The following is an 18,449-nucleotide window of genomic DNA, read 5'->3' as shown; positions in this document are numbered from 1 at the left end:
TTTATAAATTTTCATCGCATTAGGCAGACAGAAGCTATTATTTTTATTATATTAAATAAAAGTTAAATAAATACATATTATATTGTAAATTGTGCTTACGCCTTGAAATTAATGACAGAGCAGGTTTAAAATGTTATTTGTGCAAATAGGGCAATTATTTCGAGACAGAGGGAGTGGTATATTTGCATAATAGCATTTATTTCGTACGTAATTGTAAATTGGTATATGAGAAATCCAAGAAATAGTGTGAAATTTAAGGAAATGAAGGGAATGCTTCAAAAGAAGGTCCATTCAAATAACTACTTTCGAAAATGTACGTTGCGTAAGTATGTTTTATTAGTAGATTTCAATAAAATAGTCATCGTTGATATTCAATTAAATATTTAACTTACTTTCAATAAAATGGAACCTAGTAAGGGTAGAAACTACTTCGAAATTGTTCTTCTCTTAAATTCAGCTTATTAAGAACTATCCTATGTTAAGAATAAATTAAAAAACATTTTCCAGTATACGTAAGTTTCTTGTTTCATTGTGTCTCTTATGGCCAGGTACATACATTATCAACGTGTGAAATAATTTGTTTGTAACAATTTCATACTCGACAAAAGATTATTTTGTGTTAGAGCGAAATAAATCGAACTTTTAAATAAATATCTAAAACGGTGGAAGGACTGAAAAGACTTAAAGGTATATTATGTTAGGATCGTTAAAATTATTGAGGAACATGGGAAATTTGATTTCGAGTCCAGTCGAAACATTTTTATCTCGCATAACGATCCACAGATCCAAGATACATTTTCATTTTTATGATGGACCCGGTCCAAAGTTTCCTTATATAAAATGGATGGAAGAGAGAAGATATGTAAATTGTGCCAATAACTGGCAAATTCATAATAGATGGAATCGGACATCATTTATTGTAAATTCTCTTAACATTTTTACCGATCGATAGAATAGACGAAACCGACTGGACCGATAGATGAGTTTCAAAAATTTCGGGTGAGAACTATGAAGAAGTATAAAGACTTCGAAACAGGGATGAACGAATAAATGAATACCACGTTTTTCATATAACAGGCCAGTGACAATTATGTTCTTTAACGTAGATATATTTACATATATATGTATGCTCCAGCATTTGCCATATAATATACATATACTTTCTTCAATATATATTTTATATATATATATATTTTATTATCACACCTATAGTTGATTTGTTCCGCGAGAAATGATATGTATGTGACGCTGCTAGACGCAGCGTAATTCGTTTAAATAGAGCACTCTAAAAATTTACAGAATACGCGGACTTTTCATATAAAGTGCGTTAGTAATCGTGCGTATACTTAGGTCTCTTGCGCGTTTAGGCGCGGAGGCGGTCGCTTTAAAAAATATAATTTGCTAAAAATTAAATAACTCGCTGCTAGACACCTTTCGGTATGTTTCGCAAAACTTACTCTTAATGGCTCCTCTAGGACGCGGACGAACTCCGCGGTTAATTAACGGAGGATTTCGCTAATTGTCGCTGATCCTCGTCTAATTAGAATCGGGTCATACGAAAATATCGCGTGGGATATCGAGTGCGTGCCGTTGAACGCTTAGAAAAATCTCGTACCGTTCAATTAGTCGAATAATTTCCAAATGTATCGTTATCGCGCCAAATTTAAATTGTTTCGGTAACGAATAAGTTTAGATGGCTGGCTCTCGGCGCACTCGTGACACGCTCTTTATCGTCACTAACAGTCATCGCTTAACCATAACTTAACGGCGGAGGTTACAAAACGATTTTCACCGTGGCTCGACTGTTACAAGTTCTCCTACGGTGTCTTTTCGTTCTATGTAGGCATTCTAGACGACGGATCAGACATAAGAAACTTGAATTTCGCGATTTTCAATGTCAATCGAACGAATTACAAAATTAAGTCAAAAAGATGCTTTCTTATTGGCCGATCACGTCATCGTACAGTGAATTCTCTCGAATTATCCCTCAGTTTGTTAACGAGAATGGACAATTTCGAAAGAGGAGATACGTTTATTCGAGCCTTGAACTTCGTTTCTATAGTTGTTCACAAGCGGCCAAAGGAGCCACGAGGATGGAAATTATCCATTTTTGTTAACAAGCCGAAGTACAATTAGGGAGGACTGACTGTATTTAGTAATGATTTTTACACCGACGTATTTATTAATAGACTGCGAATCTTCGTGCAAAATAAAAATGTTTTCGCGTTAATTGCGAAAAGTATATAGCAAGTAGAAAGTTTCTCTTTGTTTCTATAATTTCAGAAAGATTATAACAATGAATAGTTTTCTTGTTTACTATTCCATCTTCTCGTTTCAATATAAAATGCATAAAATCTGCGGTCTATTTATCGAACACGCGTTGGAATTACACGAGCAGGCAAACTTTGGCGAACCGACACTCTCATCTTGAACTATTTCCCCTTATTAAATAGTCGAAAGGGTGACGTCAAGTTTCGCCCTGCCTCGGCCATCAACTATAGTACTTCCGCAAACAAGATTCTCGCAGAGGAATGGTCGATGAATCACTGTAACATTAATGTCAGGGGCGTTTCAAGTCGAGCCCTAGCCACGACCGGTACAAAACGCTATCGATTATCGGAAATCGTTGAAAACTTAACGAGGTAGCGAACAAGCCGAACGTAGGACGACGGAAACGGTATCGCGGGATCAGAAAACGTTCGATGACTCGTTCAACTTACGTGACGAAACGGAGACCAATTGCTTTCCGTCCCGCGTGCTTGGAACGCCGAACGTGTAATTCATTCAAACGACATTGTAAACTGTTTCAAAAGTTTCGTAGATACTTTCATATTGTTATCGATGGAATCGTTCTCGACGCATGCGTCAGGAGTGCGTTATTTATAAAATTGTTCGAACTAGTCCGGCTAACGTCTCCGAAAGCTTCGAGCCATTTGGTCGAGTTTGATAGCCGCTTGGAGATATTCCGTCCGGAGAGTTGTTCGATTATGTCAGCAGGGCTTTATCTTCCCGAGCCACGTGTAAACACGCGCGGCGTTAACGCGTGCGGCCGCGATTTTCCGAACGAATTTTCCCGTGGTTACATTCAGAATGATTATCTGGTTTGCAGCGTCGCGCTAATCCTCCGATAGGGACGGTCTGTCGAAGCTGTCGTCTATCGAGTCTTGTCGCAAAAACTGTCGAACGAACGGCGAGACTATTATCACGGAATACTAGCTTACAAATTAATCGATAAATAGTACCGTAAGTACTATAGACTACTCAACAGAGAAGAAACGATGCTAACGCGGAAAGGAATTCCGTTTTTGTGACGCAGCTTCTTCGCAACCGAATCGCAATCTCGTCAAGCTGCTCACAGTTTCGGCAAGTCGCTCGTCGTCGATTCGCGACTCGAAGCAGAACCTCGCCGGAAGCGTGTCGGCTTTCTTTCTTTCTTTCTTTTGTTTCTGTCCTTATTTGTTTGTTTTAGACTAAATTACTACGTTTCGCGAAGTTTCCTTCGACTACGGCTACATCGACGAAACAGCCTTTACACCGACGGCCTCAATTGGAAAAGGAGATCGACGATGCTCTCGTCGCTCAACGTCGAGATGTCGCCGACGTTTCTATCTCCCGCGGCGATCTTCCTCAGGACTCGTCTCATGATCTTGCCGGATCGGGTCTTGGGTAATCCTGGCGCGTGTTGAATGATGTCTGGTTGGGCGAACGGACCTATCTTTTCTCGCACTGTCACAGAAATTTGTCGTTTAGTAGATCCGTTGTACCATTTTTTTCTTCTTGTGGTTTTATAACTAATGAATAAATAGATAAATAGGTCTAGAAAACCATCGGACGAGATCGATGTTCCCAAAGAAACAATAGAGACCGATAGTTTAATGGCGTAGCTTGCACGAATCGTGGAAACACGACGGTGTACAGAAATAAATTGTGGTTTTGGCACACGGTATAGGAAGACTCTAATTCTAGTTAGAATTTTCACATATGTAGAGACAAAATAATTTGTAGCGAATTCTAAACAGCTTTCTTAAACGCGTTGTGCTTTTTATTTTCTGGAACAGAACTTTAGACTTTTGTAGTCGACTTTTTTTTTTACGAAAATGTTCTCACAAGTGTGCAACATTTCACGATGTAAATGAATGATTTTTGTATACGTGTACGCGAAGTGCGATAAGATGACTTTATCGAAGTCAATGATAACGAGGAACATAAATTCTACTTTTTGTAATTTATCTGTAGTTAACGTTAAATTTGCGTTAAAATGACTGCTAATCTATTCTGTGAATTTATTATAAGTAATCAACTGAAAAGTTAGTGAATGCTTAATTGCTTGTGCAACTCGAAATGCAATCTGTTACCTTTTTTCTTGAGTTCGTCCTGAAGCTTCTTGTCGAACGAGTCGCCCTTGTTCGGTGTTATGAAACAATAGAGGCATTGTCCTTTCACGGGGTGAGGTTTACTAACCACTGCTGCTTCAGCTACCGCAGCGTGTTCGGTTAACACACTTTCGACTTCCGCAGTGGACATCAGATGACCGGAAACATTCAGCATGTCGTCGATACGGCCGGTTATCCACAGATAACCATCCGCATCTCGTCTAGCGCCTGCGATCAAACATATTTAAATGTTTATTTTATCGAATAAACAAGTTTAGAATCGATCGTTATCGTGACATCGATCTATAGAAGTCAGAAAGTTTTATGAATTTTTGTACCTTACTCGCGATATTATGAAAATCTGGCTGCCAGAAATTTTTGTACGAACTTCTTTAATCGAGCATATGTTATAATAAAAATCGTAGGAAATTTAAATAAATTCAATCTTGCCATTGTCATCGAACAATATGCATTAAGCAACTCCGCTTTAAGCCGTATAAATTTATTCAGAAACCCACGAACGAATAAAGAACGTCTGAGAATTGATGAAAAGAATGCGCGCGAAGGCCGAGCTTCAATTATTTTCGTACAGAAAATCATCGCAAACATGCCCTGACCACGAACAGAAAATTACATAAAACTTTCGATAGCTCTGCTTCTAAATCCCGCATCGTTGAATTTCGCATAATCGTTCCGTCCACAAAGAACACATGTGTTTGTAACAGCTATCGGCAGATCCTCGGTTCTACAGCAGATCAAAATTCGACGCGACGATGCCGATCCAAAAGGTTAAAGCTCGACAGATATTCGACTCGAGAGGGGAGCCAACGTTGGAGATTGACATAATCACGGACGTCGGGCTGCTGAGGTCGTCGGTGCCGTCTGTTCTAGTGCCGAGCCCTAACCAGGCTCAGGAGATAAGGGATGGGAACGAAGCTATGTACCACGGACGTTCCGTCTTCCGCGCTGTCGACGTGATCAACAACATAATCGCGCCGCAGTTATTGAAATCGAGGCTGGAAGCTTGTCAACAAATGGAGATAGACAGCTTATTGAACAGATTGGACGGTACCGAGAACAAATCGAAGCTCGGAGCTAACGCTATACTCGGCGTATCCATTGCCTGTTGCAAAGCCGGTGCCGCGAAGAAGGGACTTCCGGTTTACAGGTACCTCGTCTGCGCGTTGTATATTACGATTTTATGCTCCCCAATATTTTACCGGTTCGATATACACTGTACCGTAATCGAATTACGATTTGAAAACTGCTTCAGCAACTACTCGTTCTTTTTTAGGTACATCGCAGAGTTAGCTGAGAATGCAGAACTTTATATTCCGGTTCCCTGTTTCAACATGATCAGTGGAGGAAGGCACGCTGGCAACACGATACCCTGTCAAGAATTTATGATTTTGCCTATAGGTACCAGCAATTGATTTTTCTCATATCGGAACGGTGAATTTGATAGATGCTTCGATTCGGAAAACTATGGAACATCCATTTAGTCTCTTATCGTACGTGTATCATCGTTCTATGAATTTATCAGGAGCCGAAAGTTTCGCCGACGCGATGAAAATGGGAACGGAAGTGTACAAAGTGCTGGAAAAGAAAATCGCTGCGGCGCAGGAAATAAATCTACCGCTTCCGGTCAGCGACGAAGGCGCTTTCGCGCCGGAGTTCGAGGAGGATCGAGAGGCGCTCCTACTTCTAGACGAGTCCATCAAGGACGCCGGCTACGATGGGAGAATCATGATAGCGATAGATATGGCGGCCAGTGCTTTTTATAAAGAAGGTGAACATAGTTATCATATTCTTTTTCTACGCTTGTCCTCATCCCATAATCAATCTGTTAGGAAGGTCACGAAGACTTATCACTTAGAATTTTCCAGCAGATCTATGGTACAATGCTCGAATCGAATAATTTTAGTAATTAGAAAAGCAATAATCATGATGATCTTCTCGCAACAGGTGGATACGATTTGGGCTTCAAAACGGAGGACTCCGATCCCGACGACTACATGGAAGCGGAAACTCTGAAGGACCAGTATTTGGAGTACCTGACGGAATTCCCGTCTATAGTGTCTATCGAGGACCCATTCGACCAGGAGGACTGGGAAGGCTGGCTGACGATAGCCGATCAGGACATCCAGATCGTAGCCGACGATCTGACGGCGATGAACATCGAACGGATAGAGGAAGCGATTGAAAGACAAATGGCGAACGCTATTATACTGCGTATGTCACAGGCCGGAACGGTGACAGAAGCGATCAATTGCGCGAAGATAGCGAAGATCAGCAATTGGGGTTACATTGTGACGGCATGCCAGGCGGAGACGGAGGACAATTTCGTCTCGGATCTGGCGGTTGGATTATCCGCCGGCCAATTTAAAGCCGGGGCACCTTGCAGGTCCGAGAGAACCGCCAAGTATAATCAGCTGTTGAGAATCGAGGAGGAACTTGGAAAGGACGCGAAGTTCGCCGGACGAAATTATAGAAATCCTTTGGCTAAATAGTTCTCGGTTAGTTCTGCAATTATAAGCTGCGCGTTGCGCGCTTTCACTTTCAAGATATTATTGCTCGACACATTGTCTACCAGTCAGACTAGGCACATTTGAAGTCACATTATTTGGAATGTTATTTAAAATAACATGTCGCTTTATTTCATAATTATTTTCATGTCTGTGATTATTTCGGAAATTGGATTGCTTGAAATATTATTAACGGTAATACATTATTTTATTTTATAATATTATTTCAAATATTATCTGATCTCATAATTAAGATCAGCTGATAGTTGGCGAGCTGATTTACTGTATATTTAATTCGTTGTTTCACTTACCGTCGCCGGTGCAGTAATAGCCGTGGAATCGGTCGAAGTACGTGTTCTGGAAGCGTTGGTGATTTCCGTAAAGCGTCCTCATCATTCCCGGCCATGGTTGACGGAAGACGAGGTACCCTTCTCCTTCACCTTCGATTAATCGACCATCCTCGTCCAAAAGCTCCGGTAAGACTCCGAAGAAGGGGAACGTCTGTTCGGAACATGTGCAAACACGTGTCACCAATTATTCGACGATCCACCTTACTAGACTCTTATGGAGTATCAAGTTTCCAAACAATCATATTTGGAAAATCATTTTATTATGTATTACTATATATTATCAGAATATATAATAATACATACATATTATAATATATTATCAGAAAAAGCTATTTCCCGAAACTTTAACTCACTGCAGATCCTGGCTTCATGGGCGTAGCGCCGGGTAAAGGAGTGATCACGTGACCTCCGGTTTCTGTTTGCCAGAACGTGTCCATTATACTACATTTTCCATGACCAACGAGATTGTAGAACCAGAGCCAAGCTTCGGGGTTAATTGGCTCTCCAACAGAGCCCAGCACCTGCAAACAAAACATTCCTTACATCATTATCGCAAAAAAAGGAAAGCCATTTATTGCACTTATACAATGACTGCGAACTCTTCTGTACTTATTTGCGTCACAAATGCATAAATATATGTACATATTCAGATTTATTATACTGACATACCTTCAAAGAGGATAAATTATGCTTCTTCACCAACTCGTCCCCGAATTTCATTAGCGATCTGATAGCAGTCGGTGCTGTGTAGAATTGCGTGACCTTGTATTTGTCGATTACTGACCAATACCGATCGTTGTCCGGATAAAACGGTGTTCCTTCGAACTACGCATAACGATTTAAAAAACAATCAATCATATTTTGTCAGTTAAATGAAACTGCAAGTGTTTTTTAACGATACGGGGGCGGATCCGTACTTTTACCGACGAAAAAAGAATAAAAAAATAAAATATTAATAATAATAATAATAATAATAAATTTTATTTATCAATGGAATAAACCCTTTGTTGAAAAATGAACATTCTTCTATGCAGAAACTTGGTAGAATGTTCGCTACTTTGCACACACGCAGGATCTCGTATTTCACGTAACGAAGGTCAATTTAATTGCATGGCACATCGTTATTTAACCCTCGTGCTGTGCTCAGGTCAATGCGATCCTGTAAAGGACACTAGAACTTTCCTATTAATTATTCAGTATTAATTGAATTCATTATAATTGCCCTAGGCGTTAATTGTATCAAGTAATAATTGTATTAATATTATAAACATAAATAAATATTAAAGATAAACTGAATACTAATTCCTGACTCGTCGAAATATATCGGTAAACAAGTTAAAGGAATGATCCATAAAAACGAACGAGAAAAATAATGAAATAAAACGCTACTTCGTTGTGTAAGGCTTGTCGGTAAAAGTAATCGCGTTTCGCATCCCGTAATACGTCATTCGTATTATGCTTTTCATCGAAATTAATAGGATGTCAACTCTAATCGATTCAATCGTCCAAAGAAAGATAACCTGGCGAAGAAAGGGAAATTGACTTACGATAACGGAAGTGGCCATGTTTGCCAGAGGACCGTAAACGACGTAAGTGTGGCCGGTGATCCAACCAACGTCGGCAGTGCACCAGTAAACGTCGGAGGGATGATAATCGAAGACGTATTTGAATGTAGTCGCAGCATAAATTAAGTAACCAGCCGTGGTGTGAAGCACACCTTTCGGTTTTCCCGTAGAACCACTGTTTGCGAAGGAAGATAACGCAATCAACAAAAAAACCATTATAAAATCCAATGCAAACATGGATAAAATGATCGTAAACGTTACAATAATTCTCTAGATTCTAGATCGTTTCACCAGCGAGAAAAGGGCCACTTTTACAATTTTGGATAATTACTTACCTTGTGTACAAGATAAAAAGTGGATCCTCCGCGGCCATCCATACAGGATAACATTTATCGTCCGCTTCTGCCGTTTCTTCGTGCCACCAGACATCTCGATTGTCGGTCCATGGAATCTCAGGAATCGCCTCGCCGTTTCCATCGTTTGTACCATTCACGCCGTTTGTCTTTCCTTTGTACAATTACAGAAAATTTTGTTTAAAAATCATTATAAAAAAAATCGTTACAGTCTTCGGTCTTGTATAATCTTCTGTACATATTATTTTTCAAATGTCCGTATTTTGATTACACGGCAGTTCACAGAAACCTGAATGTATTTTTTACAATTCGAAGCGTTTTACGCGATATTTATGAATGTCTAAAAATAAGTGTCAACGGAACTCTCTTTCGTTATGGTGTGCTATGTGACTTTCAAAACAGCAATACAGTTAGATCTACCGTTCGAATTACACATATTTTTTTATGTAAATGGAGAATGTATCCTGCGTTCAGAAAGATGGTTTTCGAATTCCGAAACGAAGGTGTTATCTTTCCGATACATCAAGATCGTTCCGATAACAATGAATTGTAAGCTCTAATTCAGACAGAAGTTACTTCATTTAAAGAGCTGATTGATAAATGACTCTTATTGAAAACCATGTTCAACACTTCGGTAATTCTGCAGATCATCACGTATTTGTAGATTCTGAAAATTTGTCAACAATACCAGAAGAACAATCTGGTCGATTTTTATACAGAAATAAAAATCTTCGTTGCCTCTTTCAATATTTACAATATCACGAAAACGGTATTTCCGAATTCTTTAGATATATTCCACGTGCTTGTTCTTATCAGAACTTGTTTGTTCAGATTTGAGTATGAACTTCCGTGTTAGTCGTGTTGTTTTCTGAATCGATGACATTTTTATTTTATGGAAACTTTCAGATCGGCTACTAACTGGTAGAGTCGATATAATTAAACGTCACGACGTAATATGAATACTAGTTCTATATTTCACACACCTGCAGTGTCAGTTTTGCTCCCCTGCGGACTACTGACCCTCGCCAGGTGAGATACCACGACACAACACTCGACCACGTGGTCGTGAAGAGCGACCTTGTTTATAGCGTCGTCGCAGATGGCCTTCAACAGGAGGAGTTTCTCGCCCCTCCACACGCCGTCGGCCGTCACTAGAACTTTTGCCTTTGAGTCCAAAATACGTTCTGCTAGAGAATCCGACGAATAGCCTGCAAACTGGTCGTCCAATATTACATTAATCATTCCATGAATTCATCGTTTATTTGTGGATCGCATCAAGAATTTTTATGCAAAATAAACTATCTCAAGTTGCGAATAAGACAACAAGAAGACGACGATAGCAGTATCTTAAAGATTAAACATTAAAGTAAGTGAAACTGGTGTTTAAACGAACATCAAAGAAAATATATTTCTTCTAGCATAGAAATAAGGTGATACGATGTTTCGTTAAATTCGTTGTTTAAATATCAGTAAAAATGTGGAGGGTCATTACTACTAATCGCGCCACTTTACGCTTAATGAACGTTAAACATACTCATCGATATCGTTCGAAAAAACAAAATGCGACTATCGGGATAGTACAAAACAATGTTTACCACTACGCTGTGGACAGCGCCGATCCTGGTACAAGCCAACATGGCAATCGGCAGTTCCAAAATCATCGGCATGTAGATGGCGACGCGGTCTCCCTTCGTCACACCCCACCGTTTCAGTACGTTCGCGAATCTGCATACCTCTTCCAGCAATTTCTTGTATGTCAACCGCGAATAATCGTCGGGATCGTTGCCCTCCCTGGAACAGCGGTTACATAATTCGAGGTAATCTTTCGCCGACTGTTTATGAATCACTATTACGAAACGTATTTACTATCGGTCAAACATTCGACAGCAACAAAAACACTCGTGCACGTACAATCTGGATCCGTGCGACCCGTCGACACGCAAAACAATCGATTTGCGTAACAATGACGGAACCCGTTTCGATTGCGTGGACGAGAATTAAAATTCATTGTCGTTCATTTCCGAATTTTTGTTATACACATGCGTCAGCGGTTCGCTTGAATGCTAATCGTGCCGTTTCGTTTTAAATCGCCCTTATACTAGTTACTATCGATTATCTAGTAACCTTTTACAAGGTTGTGCAGTGTAAACAATTTATATATTGAAAAATATTTTTATAATCGTCATTTTCTACTCTGTTGCATATAATCGATACGAGGAAACACTTTCTTACAACGTCTTTGATAAACTATTTATTCTTTAAATTCATAGTCCTGGACGATATTAATTCTTGGTTTTTAAATTAATTTGCAAATAACAACAGCGTGTCGCTTGGAAATGTTTACATTAAAATTATAAATTTTGAATGAAATCTTTCAAGACTGTAATGACAAAAATATTATTTTATAATTGATTTTACAGAAAATCTTAATAATTATTATATTCAATGATCGTACAGGAAACAAAACGAATTTACATGAACCGTTTACCTAACTGCTGACTCCCGATTCTTTGGCCCTATAAATAAAAATGAATAATACATTTTATTTTTCGGACGACGACGAATTGAATTGTGCCCCTATTTTATCATAACTGTCGGAGGTCAATAATTATTTTTGTGCAAAAAAATGAAAAATTATATGTAAAAAAATGGAACGAATGCGTTTTGAAGACTTACAATGTGTATTTTGCAGATAATGAATTGCGGCGATGTATGTTTTAGTATATTTTTGCATGAACAACCGTAGACAATAGATTCGAACGTAGGACATTCGAATTTCCACATTGACGAGATCATGCCCCCCAAAATAGATTGTCATCGTTAATAATCCTCGGGTAAGGGAACGTCGGTTATCGAAAACGGAAACACGCGTCGCGGTGCGTGTACTTGTACGCGAGTGTGCCATACATTCTTTTTCCTTTAAAGAATTAGCAATCTCGCGCGGTTCGCAAGGTCAAGTTCGAAATATCAACAGCAGACGTTGTTGTGGTTGTCTCCGTAATTCGTCAGGATGTATCAGACGCAGCCGTGAGTCGCGTTATTTCAATCGCGCGATCGTACAGTGAAAGAAAGATTGTAATGGCGAGACGTTATGTTATATAAAGATAACGATAGTACAACGCTTACAAAATGGAACGATGCCGCACGCAAACAAACACACCGTCGAAGTGAACGGATATTTATTGCCGACGATACACCGAAGCAATGTGCAAACGTTTTTACTAATTAATACGAGAGATTGTGCGAAACACAATAGTTATAGTTACCCATTAAATTATTCCAAAATGAAAACTTTTTGAGTAGTTTGGTACATGTATGGAAAAGAAATTATTTTCTAACGAGATAGCATTGACATAGAACTATTCGTGTACATTGTTTATCTGTATTCACGTCTAATGCATATTTGTTTATCTTTTTATGCATGTGTTTATTTTTACTTATGATTGTGCATTGATGCATTTTTACTTATGTATGCGCAGTTGTCTACTTTTATGTACATTTCGTCGATTTTTACTTGTGTTTTTTACAATACCTCATTTTTCCATCGATTGCCCTACGCTTTTCTATTTTTATTTGTCCGATACAAGTTGGTGTCAGGATATTTTATAAATTACGTTTACGTAAACAGTAAACGTAAGTTGATATCAGATCGATGATTTGGATTGAAACGTCAAACATTGTCGCGATGCAGGTGCAATGGAAATTAATGCAAACAGGTATTCGCAATCGATGAGAGAATGTCTGAGTTACACTTTGATGAAGCGCAATGCTTCTTGATTACAGCACTTAAACGCGACCAAACGATTTCAGCCATTTTATTACAAGGAACGAAAGATAAGGATAATTAATAACAGTTACTCGGTTATCGTATCGCTAACCACCGTCTCGATAATCCTTTCGAGAGTATGTAATCGAGTACAACGAAATGTGTTATACCGATTATAATAACATTAACGAACAGCAATTATTATAATATACATTATGCAAGTTCAACAGATAGTTGAAAAGGCTCTGGAACGTGACACGTTTCGACGCGATGCGGAACGAAAAATTCGACGACCGCGACAACTAGACTTTGACTGTGCGCGACAAAAAAGGTGACACAACGTGTAAAGTTCGATTTTATGTAACGGGTCTTTACATTATCTGCCCGAAAAAGAAGTCGCGAGGCAAATGTTAACGTTTCGAGTTTCTCGATCGATTTATCGCTAGGCCGTGTTTCGTTATGCTAAATAAATATTTCCGTCGGCGAGGACAAAAAAAAGGAAACAAGCTAAAACCTTTCTCTCTCCTTTTTTTTTTAATTTTTTTTTAAACAACGCGTAGACGTCGTTCAGTTCTTTCAATGTTTCCGTCGTGTTGAATTTCAATCGCCCGCTTTTTCTTTACGGAAATGCAGAAAGTCTACGCGGTCTACTTTATCGTGATTCTAGCAATTTGTTTTCGAGCGGAACTGATCGAAAAAACATTGAACTTTATTCGCTGGGTACGTGTAGCAATCGAAGATATTTTTCCATTACGTCAAACCGATGTAATAATATAAACAGACGGAACGCGCGTTGAATGTATTTAATTTCCACGCGGCGATCGCATTTCTAGAAACCTAGTAGACCGGCCGCCACATGACGTGACGCGACGATCGGACCACGTGGACCCGACCAATCAGAGTATCCACGGCGACAATGTGCCAAATTTTCGACGAATCATCGAACGATCGTACGATGTAGACGTAGACGCGCGAGCGTCTCCCGCTTTAACGTCCAGCGAACAGAACGGAATTCCGCTAAAAACTTAAAGTTTTCGCGTTGTTCCGTTACACGGAAACGATGCCACTGCACTAAACTAAAGAGCAACACACGACCGAATTCGGTAAATCTCATTCGAAACAATAAACAACAACGTGTAAATTAAATTAATATTTCATTCGCCAACGACAATTAAATATTTTATTTAATCGAAAAATTGTACGAATAATTCCACAGATAACATATTTTTTATTGCAAGTGAAATGTTATTTATTATTTTTTATATTATTTATTATTTTATTTGGACTTTAAGGAAATACGAATTATGAATCATTTTGGCTACTGATTTTTATGCGAACAATTTTTCTTTTCATTGATCGCGTAGCGTTCGTTCCGGAGGAAGCGTTGCAACAATATTGTCTGTAAATTCGACACATTGATTCGATCTATTTTCCGTCGCGTTAGCGTTTCCTTCGCTCGGTTTCGTAACGATCGAAACTTCCGCGATCGCGGCGCATGTTTGGCTTGTAAATTGTTCTCACCAATAGAACGCGATCTTGTCGCCGTTCCCGGTCTTCACGTTTTTGTCGAGCAGATTGAAACTGATGTTCGTCGAGGCGCCCTCCATCCATTTAACGAAGATCTCGCCCTTGTTCAGGTTGAAGTTGTACGAGAAAAACTTCCCGTCGATCGCCGGCGTCTCCCAATAAAACTGCTTCGCTATTTCGCCCCAGAACTGCTCCGGGTTCTTTATAGACCTGAAAAGAATACGAATACTAGTTACCAACACATCGTTACATCTTTATATATAATATATAATAAGTATGACGAATGATGTATATACATATATATATTAAGCAAAAATAGGTAATTTGAGAAGAGGTCGCAAGTCTTGAATAATCGTATCTTCTCCTCCCGAATTGTCCACTTTCGTTTCAAGCTACGGGAGAATTGATCGACGAGGAGAAGATATAATTGTTTCTTATTACTATTGGTGAGTTGCTTCATTGAATATTGGTTAAATGCGATTCCTAATATTGTACAAACTAACATAGACGAAATTTAATTAAGCTTATTAAAGATTTCATAATTTTTTTTCAGATAGTAGGAGTTGAGAAGATGACCACATACTTTTGTGCGGCAGTGTACGTACATACATACGAAGTTTAGGTGTACGAGATAGGCAGAGAGTGTATCTTGTCGCAACCGGGTTGGTAGATCGATAACATTGTTCTATTTCCATGTTACATACGTATGGTATTACAGTTTCTCAAAATAACTAGACCGCAACTTTTTACCTTCGTGCTATAGAAAATAGTAAATAAAGATTGCTTCTTGAAATGCCACGATAATGAATACCGCACTCGAAGAGACATTTACAGATCGTGTTCTAAAGGAATATGCTAAGAACCATCATTTGTATCTTGTACACTAAACTACATAGTAAAATCGTTCGTCTAAAAAAAAGATGTCTTGCAATCGACTCTAGATAAATAACCAAAGTATTAAAAATTCCACTTAGAACTTATCGGTTTCATTTGCAATATTATTATAAAAGTCACTATATAATATTATATAATTATTAAAATATATAATATAATAATTATATGTATAAAATATATATAATATTACTACAAAAAAAATATAGTATAAAAATGTACATGTTTTATGGTTAACGACCCGCTAAAATGAAGAAGCAATTCTGTAAGAAACAAAAATAAGTTTCCACGAACAGTATGAATTTTTGGTGGCCTAGAAACGAAGCTTCGTTTTCGAAAGCTGACCAAGCACGAGATGCGCCCCAGAATTAATATAATACCCTGACCGATGCCCCTCTGCCACCCACCTAACGATTCTCCCTTATGAAATCATTAACGAGCAACGAGGGAATGCGCTTAACACGTTCGCGTACGTGAATGCCATAGCATTCGAATTTATAAGCCATATTATTTTCTTCATTCAAACGAATATCGTAATAATGTTATACTAGAAATTGTACGAGGTTTAAATGAGACCAATCTTGTCGTTATTATAAAATAATATGCGTTATTATTATTATTTGTATTAATTATTAATTATATAATAAAATGTACAGTGATATCATTCGAAAATACGTTCTTGAGGCTCGAGAGCTCTAGCGTTAATAGCTTTTCGATATTTAATGTAATACACAAAATAACTATAAAAATGTGATATTCTGATCACTTGGTGAAAATGTGATCAAACGGGATAAAAAATGCGGACATTGCATTTAGTTTCTAAATAAATCATTGGTCTATTTTGCAGCCGATTAAAATCTTTTTTGTCCGCGAACATGTTAATAAACACGCCGAACATTTTGCCCGTGATAATTGTGAAGCTTCCATTCGTCAGCGTTCGCCCTCTCCCACAGTCTCTTTCGAAAATTTCCCCGGTAACATCACCTTCGATTTTGCACTTTCCAAGCTCCGCGACAGCTTCCGCGGTCCCGAAGTTATCCTGATCTGACCGAGGAGAACCGAAAAACCTGTTGTTTACATCGTTTGGTACATTGTGTTCAAGGTTGCCTTTCATACGACCCGGACTGTAATCTCCGCACGGAGGTGTTCGGAAAAATATATCGACTCCCAAGTGCTTGCAATGTAAATTTTATTCAATAATTCCGTTTGCGACGTACAGTCGCTCGCGGAAGTGTTTCAGTGGCACAGCGAGGTTGCGGTGTATGTAGTCGGTTCTACGAAACAACATGCTACGTGATCATGATAACGGCGCTTCGCGGGTTGTATGAAACTCGAATACATCTAAAGCTTTCGATTCGTTACATTTTACACAAAATTTAAACATTTTTCATTCATTTGATCTCACAATCAGTGATATAATAAGTATCAGTTAAGTCCCAATTTTTTCTAGACACCCTGTATAGTACTTATATGCCAATCGATGTATCTTTGTGTTCTCTTTAGGAATCGTATTAGGGTAGGTGCTTGGATCGAAGATGAATTAATTCAGAAGTTAAAGATAATAACTTTATTTATCAACGAGATAAACCCTTTGCTAAATACGAAGGATTTTATTTTATTTTTCCGCAAGGTACAAGTTCTGTCTCGAATGGCCAAACATGTGAGATACCGTGAACCTGAGAAACGACAGAACTGTGAAGATAACTACTCTCCGTCGACCAGCTCGTTCGCCGGACTGCTATTCCGTGAAACGTAAGAAAGATCGTGCCCCCGAAACTGTGCAATGTGATATCATACAAATAAACTATATCACGGCGGTGATATAGTTTAGTTTAATTTTAGTATAATTTAGTTTACGTAAACTAGCTTTGAATTTCAGGAACAGGAAGTTGAGCAACAATTGAATGCGAGTGTACGTGGGTAGCCGTGGGTCGGTTCTTTGCGAAAATTATTGATTGGCGAGCTTCGAGCGCGGAGCCACAGTTTCCGCAGCATCGGGGGTAGCGATTGCTGACGCGAAACAGCCGATCGGCGGACACTACAGGACAGGCCGAGGAAACAGGAAGAGCCTGCGCGAGGAAATCCGTACATGAAAAGTCGAAACAAGCAAATCCCGATGATGGAACTGTGACAATCGGACTGCGAATCTTTTATGCAAAAGTCACTAATAATTTTCGAGTTATAAATGACACGATGAAATTATGAAATTTGTATAACAGTGTCGTCGTTTCGTTTACTGAATTCTGTCATGAATTCATATAGTCCGTAGTTTAGGAATGATTGTGTGACACTCACTCCTCGTGCATCTTCTTGTAGAGATTGAAGCTGTCACAGTAGGAGTTCTTCGAGAGCTCGGAATTGGGGTAGTAGATGTCGTTCACCATCTTCGCGGATTTCTCGTAACCGGGACGACCCTTGAACGTAGCCGTGGCGTTTTCGGCGGAGGCTCGAGCGGAGACGATCAATAAAACGAGCAAAGTCGGACGCGTTCGAACGTCGGAGCCAGGAACGCGTTTGCTCTACTCTGCGGGTCGTTCTGTTCTGGCTGGGTTTCGCCTCTTTTAGGCGAACAGATGCGAACTAGCGAGGACGAGGATGGAACACGACGAGATCTAGGTTGCACGGTGGAGCCACCAATTCGATCTTCAAAGCCGCGCGCCTCCGCTCTTTTCCGCGTTACGGCTCGGCTGATAAAGCGTGACTGAAGCGGAGACGGCGAACGGCGTGGCGTCGTTGGCGTCGTTCGTCGCCGTCGTCGGAGAACGCGACGACGTCGGCCTCGGCGTTGGGGGAGAAGACGCCGCGCGCCGTCAGGGGCGCAATGTCTTCGTGACCGGCCCACGGCCTCGCGCGATCACTTCCGACCATGATACCGTTAACGCAATTGTATCCGATACAGGTATTAACCCTGGCGAGGCGATAACTGGGTTACTATTAACCCAAAATATTTAAATCGTTCACTGAATTACTCAATTTTCGACAATTAAACATCGTCGATAGTACTGTCGAGAAAATGGTCCGCCGTTCCAGGGTTGATACTTTTCTAAAAATTTATGTTTATAAATTTTATTAGATATTTGGGAGATACCCCATTCGAAG

The 18,449-nt window shown here is 39.4% G+C and overlaps 2 protein-coding genes across 2 annotated transcripts; one reads left to right on the top strand and one right to left on the bottom strand.

Moving 5' to 3' along the window:
• Positions 1–314: 314 nt before the first annotated feature.
• On the bottom strand, positions 315–18,118 carry Accoas (acetyl coenzyme A synthase). The gene is made up of 11 exons (XM_078186747.1): positions 17,646–18,118; positions 14,454–14,669; positions 10,762–10,957; positions 10,150–10,381; positions 9,149–9,320; positions 8,796–8,988; positions 7,918–8,073; positions 7,602–7,769; positions 7,210–7,399; positions 4,356–4,601; positions 315–3,726 (listed from the first exon to the last, which is right to left on the bottom strand). Exons 1-11 carry the CDS (start codon positions 17,732–17,734, stop codon positions 3,530–3,532), a joined length of 2,055 nt encoding a protein of 684 aa, XP_078042873.1. The 5' UTR covers positions 17,735–18,118; the 3' UTR covers positions 315–3,529.
• LOC144473135 (enolase) lies at positions 4,596–7,149 on the top strand. Its single transcript, XM_078186749.1, has 4 exons — positions 4,596–5,545; positions 5,672–5,792; positions 5,917–6,162; positions 6,339–7,149. The coding sequence occupies exons 1-4, from the start codon at positions 5,147–5,149 to the stop codon at positions 6,881–6,883; spliced, it is 1,311 nt and encodes a 436-aa protein (XP_078042875.1). The 5' UTR covers positions 4,596–5,146; the 3' UTR covers positions 6,884–7,149.
• Positions 18,119–18,449: the final 331 nt, after the last annotated feature.

The sequence above is a fragment of the Augochlora pura genome, chromosome 7, assembly GCF_028453695.1.
Source record: "Augochlora pura isolate Apur16 chromosome 7, APUR_v2.2.1, whole genome shotgun sequence".
In the NCBI taxonomy this organism is placed as follows: domain Eukaryota; kingdom Metazoa; phylum Arthropoda; class Insecta; order Hymenoptera; family Halictidae; genus Augochlora; species Augochlora pura.
This window is presented reverse-complemented; position numbering and strand designations above follow the sequence as displayed.

What these genes read in the sequence shown, in the direction of transcription:
- Accoas (XM_078186747.1), bottom strand. Translation starts at nt 17,734, where the DNA reads ATGGTGAACGACATCTACTACCCCAATTCCGAGCTCTCGAAGAACTCC. An exon ending in GCGCTGTCCACAGCGTAGTG is followed by an intron (nt 10,382 to 10,761) that starts GTAAACATTGTT and finishes TTGGACGACCAG; the next exon opens with TTTGCAGGCTATTCGTCGGA. An exon ending in ATAATTTATCCTCTTTGAAG is followed by an intron (nt 7,770 to 7,917) that starts GTATGTCAGTAT and finishes TTTTGTTTGCAG; the next exon opens with GTGCTGGGCTCTGTTGGAGA.
- LOC144473135 (XM_078186749.1), top strand. Translation starts at nt 5,147, where the DNA reads ATGCCGATCCAAAAGGTTAAAGCTCGACAGATATTCGACTCGAGAGGG. An exon ending in GACTTCCGGTTTACAGGTAC is followed by an intron (nt 5,546 to 5,671) that starts CTCGTCTGCGCG and finishes TTTTTTAGGTAC; the next exon opens with ATCGCAGAGTTAGCTGAGAA. An exon ending in ATTTATGATTTTGCCTATAG is followed by an intron (nt 5,793 to 5,916) that starts GTACCAGCAATT and finishes TGAATTTATCAG; the next exon opens with GAGCCGAAAGTTTCGCCGAC.